Genomic DNA, 9,648 nt, shown 5'->3' with positions numbered 1-9,648 from the left:
TTAACTTTAGGAAAAGGAAGATATGGAGAGGTGTGGCGGGGTATTTGGCATGGAGAAAGTGTAGCTGTGAAGATTTTTTTCTCAAAGGATGAAGCATCATGGACCAGAGAAACAGAAATTTACAGTACAGTACTGCTTCGTCATGAAAACATATTAGGTTTCATTGGATCAGACGTCACCTCTCATAACTCGTGCACACAGCTGTGGTTGGTTACTCACTATCATGAACGTGGCTCTCTCTATGACTATCTGAACCTAACTGATCTGACTACGTACCAAATGCTGATCATTCTCTTGTCTGCCATCTCGGGAATCGTCCATCTGCACACAGAGATTTTTGGTACACAAGGAAAACCGGCCATTGCTCATAGGGACATTAAGGTAAAGTGTTTTAACATTAAACTTCAAAAAGGTTAAATTGTGTATTATTGGGTTTTACCACTGTCACTTTGAATGTTATAATACATAGTGTTGTTAGTATTATATAGAATAAGTAGCCTTTTCAGTAATTTAAGCTTAGTATTTCTGGTATAATAAACAAATGCAGTGGCACATTTTAGTCATCTTTGTCCTAATTGCAGATTGATTTTTGATTGACCCATTTAAACTCTGTATATTTTAAATGTTTTAAGTTGTCAGTTATGTACATGTTTTTTCTAAAGTAGTTTTCTTACCATCACCTTATTACATTTGAACTGTATAATTGTCATTTCTCCATGAATGATTGGGTTTATTTGGTGAAATCTTTCTTAAGTCACTTGCCACGAAGTTTAATTACCAGTCTTGGTGTCATGAAAATCTTGTATATTGAGTCATTGATCTTGAGTAACTGATCCTGAAAGCAAGATGTATTATTGCTGGAATAAAATACAACTTAAATGTAATCACCATAAATATTTTAACATCTGTTTCTTGATTTAGTAAATTTTCTTTTTTAAAAAGAGAAATGGAAAAGCTTAGATAGTTCAAATTACTTGTTTTAAAAAAGAAGTAATATATTTTATGTACAAATGTAAACAACACAGGAACATGTTGATGTTTCAATGATTTTTTAGAAATAGGTTGAAATCTTTAATATTTTGGTACAATAAAGGATGAGCACCTGTTGTTTCATATGACATTACTAATTATCTTAAAACAGCATTAAAAAATTTGCATTTTTTGCTATTTACTTAATTAGAAGATTTTAATGTGATGTAATGAAATTGTATTAGAAATCAAAAAACAATACCACAACATTTAGAAATAATAGAATGCATTAGGTAGTATTGGACGTAAAAGTTCAACAGTTTTTATATGAATAACTATTTAAACTCTGTAGGAGGGAAAGGGAAAGTTACTGTTTTAGAAATACTGTTACTCTTCCTCTCATAGACCAAAAACATTCTTGTGAAAAACAATGGAACATGTGTTATTGCTGACTTTTGGACTGGCTGTCACTCACACCCAGGCAACTGGAGTAATGGACATTGCTCATAACTACCGTGTTGGAACAAAACGCTACATGGCTCCAGAAGTTTTGGATGAAACACTAAACACTTCAGTTTTTGAGTCTTACAGAAGAGTGGATATTTATACCTTTGGCTTGGTTATATGGGAAGTGTGTCGTAAATGCTTGAGTGAAGGTAAGATTTTAATTTAAGTGGTGACTTTTTGTTTTGATTATAAAGTAAGTTTATCTTTCTGTTTAGTGAGGATAATAGTGAAAATTGTGGAAATTTGTAAAGATGTATTTGTATATACCAACTGAACTTATTCTGACTCAAAACCTTGTGAAACTTTCTTTAGGCTTTTCTACTGCTGATGTTTCATCAGCCTTTCATTTCTGGCCAAAACTTGATTCAGATTTTTCTGAAGGTTTTACATTTAACCAATTTGCTAGTCATTCTAAGCAAGTTTTGATTTGATTGTATGCTTAAAATCCATTATATCTGTTGATTAATGAGTAAAAGCAATTTAACCCTCTTGATTATGGTTAAGTCAAAGTGTGCATGTCATGACTTTTTAAAAGACTTTCAAAAAACTACATTATTATAATGGTATATGAATTAACTTGGCATCAAAATGTAGATAATAAGTCAAATTTTAATATTATACGTGTTTTAAGTTCTTAATTTTATAAAGAAATATTTTAAAAAAATCCTCTATCTCCTCTAGTATGAGAATTGTGACATTTGCTCTGTAGATTTTACCTCTTCTCTAATTATATACCACCCCTCTGAGATATGGAATTTAATGTAAATTACTCATTGTAATATAGAAATGACTCAGGCAGAGCATAATTTTTATAGCCTTTAACCTTGTGGAGCCATAAACTAGAAAATCAGACCCACTTGCTAAGCCTGCATGTTACATCCTCTCTTTCAATAGTTCTCTCTTATGTTTTATAATATATTATTTATACCAACAGAAAGCCAAAGTTTTAATCTATCAAATAAAGTATTATATAACATGTTTTTTTGTAGAAGGAATTGTCTATTTCCCATTTCAGTTTCTAATTTGTTCTCATGAGAATCACATCAACTAGGTTAGCTGAATTTAAAGGCTCTTATCACATAGTTAGAAAGCCAGAAAAATTATGATAGTTATAGGACATTGTTTATTTTTGTGTATTATTATTATTATTCTGTGTTCTTAAGTGGATCATCTAATTAAATAACTAATTATCTATTGTAGTAGTACCATTAGTGTATAAAAAAAAAGGTTTGAGTTTCATTGACAGTCGATAGCTAAAAAAACAAAAAACAGACCCACATAAGTACTATATTTCTTGTTTTTCATGTGTATTCTTTAATTATTATTATTATTATAAAAGCAACTAAAATGTAAAAATTAGAAACTTGTTAGGTTAGATAAGGTAAGATAAAGAAAAATAATAATAACAAAAATTCTTTACGAGGTATGTTTATGAGTAGCTTGTGCATTATGTAATTTGATATAGTAATCAGAGCTACACATTTGCCAAGTGATTTACAGCATGTGTGTCAGGATTATTAGTTAGACATGGTTTAAAGGCAATAAATCAATAAAATATAAGTATAAACAAATGTATACCATTACAAACTTTAAGCTGTTTAGGATAAACAACTGTAGTTTCCTGTTACAATTTAAAGTCATTCTAGAAAGAAAAAAAGGATAATTTAAAATTACTTTGTATTTGTTTATGGTGGGTACAAGGTCGGTCAAATTGACCAACCCTGTATACAGTTATGGTAGAGAAAATAACAGATAAAATATAAAGTTTTATTGGAAAAAAGTGGTTGAAATTTCTTTGGCAGGTTTTAGAGATTACACAAATGAAATTTTACAATTTTAGATGAACAAAGGTATTTTTAATCTCAACATGAAAATCACTGCACTCATTGTAGTCATTTAAGAACGAAATATATATAATTTATATTTAGTTCCTAATTTTTTATGATGGTTACGAGATCTGTCAAAGCTACTGAATCCGTACAGACATTCGATAGTAAAAGTAATCTAAAATATAGTTTTTTCTTAAAAAATGTTTGATAACTATCCAGACATGATAAAGATTTTGCATGTGTAAGTAGAAAATTTTCTGTTGCATAAAAGTATTTTTAATCTTAAAATGAAAATTACTTTGCATGTTGCCTATCCAACATGCAAAAAGGAAAAAAGGCATGAGAAAAACATTACTTCAAAAACCTTAAGACTTAATAAAAATATCTGATATTTTGCATATGAAAGCATTGTAATGTTTACTGATGATCTGCCAGATTTTGTGAACATATGATTACTAATTTAAAAGTTATAGCATGAAAACTATAACAAGCACAAAATGGTTACGAAGTCAGTCCCAGAGACCGAGCCCGTGCTGAAAGAGTTAATTCTTTGCACAGCAAGGACAATTAAACTTATAAATAACAAATTAAAACTTTTCTTTGGGAACTACCTCTTTGAAGCCAAAGAAATATTGTAAAAAAAAAATTTAATAGCTAAAGATTTGTATCTGTGAACACTGTCTCCTTATGATACTTGTTAACTTTTGTCTAACATAGAAAAATGTGATTAAGATTACTATGCAATTTCACAAGATCTCCTCCCCAGCTTGAAGAAAGAGTCACCTACTACAAAGTCTTGCAGTTATTTCAAGCAAAAAATATTTATTTGATGTTTTTTGTTCTTTTTACTTAAGCAGAAAGATGAAAACTAATTAGCAAGTTTGCACAAATACTGTACAATAAGTACATTTGTGAATAATCCACTGTTCATCTGTGAACCTGTAAGTACAGTATTATGTCTTAGTTACTAAACTATGGCTACAAACACTGTCTGTTGTTTGCATGTGGTATATAATACGCTCTTGTTATCCTGTGTTACAGTGGGTCTCTTTGTACAAGTTAAATCTTTGTGGAGCAGAAGATCTTAAATCACAGTGGCCATAAGCTTGTAAAAAAGTAGTAAAATTGGATTTAATGAAAGAGTCATGTTTTCATTCTAATATTTGGTGTATTTAATGTTTTAAAGTTGTTTTAAGCTGAATTGTACTGAACATTTAAAACATTGTTGAAACCACAGAACCCTTCCACAGAATTCTCTAAAATTTTCCATACTTTTCATAAGAGATTAATCATTCAAATATATATATGTGGAATATATTGATAGTGATAAGACTAAAATTACAGTAAATCCTTCGTAATCATATACATTCAGTTAAATAAGTAATTGATGTTAGTCCTTTACATACTATGTATATGCTGTAGTTTTCAAGCTTGTTTTATTCCTGTAACTTGGTTAACTATAACTTTTAGTTGTGGTTATCATTAAAAATCAGTGCTGTATGTGAGGACCTTGGTTGTCCTAAACACCCAAACTGTAGTATCATACTTGTTATAAAACATGAATATGATTCCCCATCATTTGTCTATGACTTATAAAATGTTCACTGTATAAAATAAAGGATTTTTCACATTTATTTCATATCAACTTACTGATAATCTTGTTAATAAGCAACAATTACATCAATATTTGTTACTTTTTGTTTTAAACAACAATTTAAAACACTGAAATTAATAGTTCTTTGAACTACAAATTAGATTTATCTTTGCTTTTTTTTTAACTGGAAAATGAAAAATCTGAGGTAGGTCAGTATTGCTCAGTTATCAAGACTGTATTATAAAAGAAATATCTCCAAAATCATTTAATAGGAGGTGTGTTCAATGAAAGTTATTAGATCATACCAAAATGTGTTTCAATTCGTGCTCACGATTTCTACTTTGAACACAATATTTGGATATTTCAAATTGTAAGAATTTGAGTTGTTCTATGGATTGTAACTGGAAAATTAAAATGCTTCATGATCTTATATCTTCTTTATTTCCTGTATTGAAGTTGTTTAAAAGCAACCAAAGCTATTCAAAACCAGTTACTCATATTTACTTGTGTTGTTTATTTTTTTATCTTTTAACACTGTTGGTAGAAACGAAAACTGCAGAAAACAAAATTAACAAAAAACAAATTGTCCTTTATTAAATTAATGGGTTTCATTAAAAATGTGAAATAAAGTACCAATAACTGGAATGATAATATTTATCATTCATTATTTATAATGCTATGGTGCAAGAGTAACTGTTAATATTTCATCAAGATAAGGCTAAACATTAAGTGTGTGTGTGTGTGTACATATAAATACATTTTTCCAATTCCATCAAACTGCATCTGGTGGTCTTAACACACAAGCAAAGTAAATGATTTCTGTGTGTTCTGAAGACCAAACTAGAAAGTTTGAAAGTAATCAAGTTAATGATCATGGAAATTTTACAGAGGATAACTTGTAACATGGCATTAAGTTATCTATTGTTTGACATCAAAATAAACTGTTTCCTTAACTCACTACTTTGTACTGTGCGATGTCATATAAGTTCCTGTAACCATATGTGTTTTATCTTCTAGTCTTTGTACCATAGGTGTATGAATCTAGTATATAAAAAGTTGATGAAAAAACTACAATCGTTAATATTTATTTTTATTTTTCATTACATGATAAAAATATTTGTTAATTTACCAACATTACACTTGTAAAAGTAGTCACTTTTAAGGGACCTTGTAAATGATATTATCTTTTGGATAAATTTTGTAATGGTATAGAAAACTGTGAAACTTGTTCTGATAATCCTTAACTGTTTCACTGAGTAAGTTCATTTTTATTGCAATAATAATGATGTTTTTCAACAGAATTGATATGATTTTATTTTTAAGAAGAACTTTTAAGATTTTTAATTTATGAATGAATCTTTGATTTCTCTCTGAATGTAAAAACAGCTTTATAAATTTTAGCTGTTGATGCTTGATTTTGTTAAAGCAAATATATAAAATAACATTGATCAAAATATATTGGGTGATTTGAAAAATTCTCATTAAGAACATTCACAACTTTTTGTTTGAACTTAATATTTTTCCTTTGTCTGAAATGTTGTTCCAAACTTTTATAGACTTCAAATATTTTAAGGAATTTTAATTGCGAGAAAAGGCTACTATGAAGTTATAACCAACAGCACTAATATATTATATATCTATAGGTATTGCTGAAGAATATCGACCTCCTTTCTTTGACATGGTGCCATCTGACCCCAGCTTTGAGGACATGAAGAAAGTTGTTTGCATTGACCAACAAAGACCAGTTATCCCAAATCGCTGGAGCTCAGACCCAGTAATAAATTTGTGTTTTATTAAGTCTAGTTTCAAAATATATATATATTATTTTTAGCTTTGGTAAATGATGACATCTATATATTTTTTGTTATTAAAAAGAAAACTTAAAATAATACAGACTAAATTGTTTCTCTGAAACGCTAACATAAGTTATACAGAGGATTGTCCACAATAGATGGTAAGAATTTCCATATCCAATCATTTTCCCTTAGCTATCCCTTTTGCCTATGGTTAAAAACCCTGACCCCCTTGTTACAATTCAGTTGAAGTACTGTAAGTATGGGAGTGCTTAAAATTGATCCCATTATGGGAGGGTTACATGGTAGGGCTTTCTGATGCAAAACTCTCTTATTCCATGATTGTTAAAGCATACAAGGCTAAAATTTCAAATGTTTCAAAGAAAAGGAATATCAGTAAAGTAAGGGAAGTTATCATCACTACAGGGAAGAGAAAATGGTTGCTTCACAGCTGGCTACCATTGAACCCCAGAGATTGTAGAGAAGGTTGAACAGCTCGTTTCTGAAAGTAACACAAGAATATAGCAGTTTATTATGGATAAAGTAGGAAGTTACCTTTGAACTACAACATAACTTACATAAATTAAGGTTTAACAAAGTGCCATCATAACAAACTTCTCCCAAGATACGTAGCTGAAAAAAGACCACAGTCAAAAGCTGTAAAAATGATAATTAATGTATGTCATTACTTTGGATTAAATTTAAGTCTACCCTCAAGTGTCTATAACAAAGTCTGGGCAATTTATTATCATAATCTTACCAGTGATACAAGATTGTAAAAAATGGTACAGAGCATATTTTTGAAGGTTTTGTAAGGGATTTACAGTGTTTGCAGGGTACAACTGTAATTGTAAGTTAAACATCTGTAAAGTTGAAAAAATATTCCAAGGTGAACTCTGCATGCTTTCCAGCTAATGTGCTATCTCCAGTACACTGAATATTATCCCTGTACATAGTGAATTCCATTAAGGAATGACTATCAAGACAACGTATCTAGCGACACATCTGAGTGAAAATGCCAGTCTTCTGCAAGATGCAAGAACTAATGGGAATTCATGCTACACCATTTGTGAAAATCTATCGTGACTTATGTGTCTTTGAGTTGTTTAAATAATCGTATGGAAAGTATCATCTGTATATAAGGTTAATGGACTTGGGAAGTATGAAAGAGGAGGGGATAAATGTTGACTTCAATGTTACACAAAAGCTTCCTACAGTAGAAATTGTGTTGCTACTTACAACTAATGACATCTTCAGTTCTGATATTGAATAGATTTTCAACACTGACAAGAAAGATTTACATTTTGGCTTAGGTCTTATCAGTACACTTTTGTTCAAAAAAAACCTAGAATATGTAAACAGTTTCAATGATATGAAAGAAAACAAAAATAAATAACTAACATATTATGAAAGCTATCAAACATGGACAGAAGAATGGACTGAATTAATTGATAAACAACTTTTCATAACAGCAAAAATTTAGTCAATATATTCAATCATTTGAAACAACATATATAATTATAATTGAAGAAAATAATGCTATTTTGCATTATCCATGATTATACTTCAAATTTAAAGCATATTCAGTTTTCAATTCAAGAACATTTTAAAGAAAAACCTTCCATAAGTTAAAAATTCAGAAATACTAATAAGTACATTTTAAAACAATTCACTAACTGAGTGGAAATGATAAGAACAATAATGCAAGTCATGGTGCAGCATAAAACAGATCAGTATGACTTTGCAAAATCACCAAGGTATTAACTGAATATTTACTGAACCAGATTAGACAAGAAGGGTAATCTGTAGACACAATACACAGATGAGGCTTAGGCTTCACAGCTGAGCCCCTTCTTTGTGAACACAACATAAGGATGAGTGCCTAGGTCATATAGCCAAGCTCCTTGTTAGTAGACATGATACATAGATGATTGCCTTATGCTGAGCTCCTAGGAAGACATGATGCAATGATAAAGCTAGGCTTTACAGCTGAACCCTTCTTTTTGAACAAGATAAAAGAATGAGGCCTAAACCTTATAGCCAAGCCCCTTCTTTGTGAACACGATATAAGGATGAGTGCCTAGGTCTTACAAGGACACCCTACTTTCAGTACTGATGTGATCTACACTATGGCTCTGCTTATGAACTATTGCTGTTTAAAACTTCTGTGAGTTTTCAGGATGTGTGGGACTGGAGTTGCAGAGAGAGTGTCTTCTGGTGTATTGTGGCTTACATGGAATCCATACAATGAAAGAATTTAAAATTGATTCAAGTAGGCTGTGAGCATAAAACTGGCATAGAAAAAGGTTTTAGTATTCTACAAATTAAGTTGGGCCAATACACATTCAGAATACTTAGTAGAGGAAATATTAAATTTTGACATAAAATTACTTTTGTAAATGGAGGACTTTATTATTTTTTTGTTATGGTTAAATCAAAAATTTATTTCCTAAGATACTTCTAATATATCTTCAAAAGTATTCTTTTAAATATTAATTCTAATCCACCCAAAAACATTTAACATGCTGTATGGAGCTATGGAAAAAAAAAGCATTTTTGGCCAAAAGAATAAACTAAAGGCATTAGTCAACTGTGAGTACAGAAAAAAACAAAATGGTGTATGTATTCTCAGCAGTATTGTATATCTATGTAGGACCATGATATGAATTAAGGATAAAAATTAAAACCTTTTGAATTTCTATTAATTTCTTGTTTAGAATAAAGTATGGAAATCAAAGTTTGCAAGCTAGAACTTTGTTTTTTCAATAAGAACATATTTTTATGGTTAAATGTATTAAAATAATGTCTTCCATGTGCAAAAATTAATATTAATTTAGAAAAAATATATATATATATATTTTGCAAGAATTCAAACTATATTTAATTTGGCTTAGCATTGATGTTTTATCAGTTATCTCTCAGCCCGATTAATAATTAGTATTTTTCAAAAGATTAT

General features: G+C 29.8%; 1 protein-coding gene across 1 annotated transcript in view; it reads left to right on the top strand.

Annotated features, from left to right (window-relative positions):
- Positions 1-9,648, top strand: part of LOC106469826 (activin receptor type-1-like) — a gene marked incomplete at its 5' end in the record, with an annotated part of 14,884 nt that continues 5,236 nt past the window's right edge. Inside the window, 4 exon segments of the mRNA XM_013930338.2 lie at positions 1-381; positions 1,375-1,422; positions 1,424-1,625; positions 6,543-6,673. Of these exon segments, the coding sequence (XP_013785792.2) occupies positions 1-381; positions 1,375-1,422; positions 1,424-1,625; positions 6,543-6,673 (762 nt within the window).

Source organism: Limulus polyphemus, unplaced genomic scaffold (assembly GCF_000517525.1).
Source record: "Limulus polyphemus unplaced genomic scaffold, Limulus_polyphemus-2.1.2 Scaffold3673, whole genome shotgun sequence".
In the NCBI taxonomy this organism is placed as follows: Eukaryota; Metazoa; Arthropoda; class Merostomata; order Xiphosura; family Limulidae; genus Limulus; species Limulus polyphemus.
This window is presented reverse-complemented; position numbering and strand designations above follow the sequence as displayed.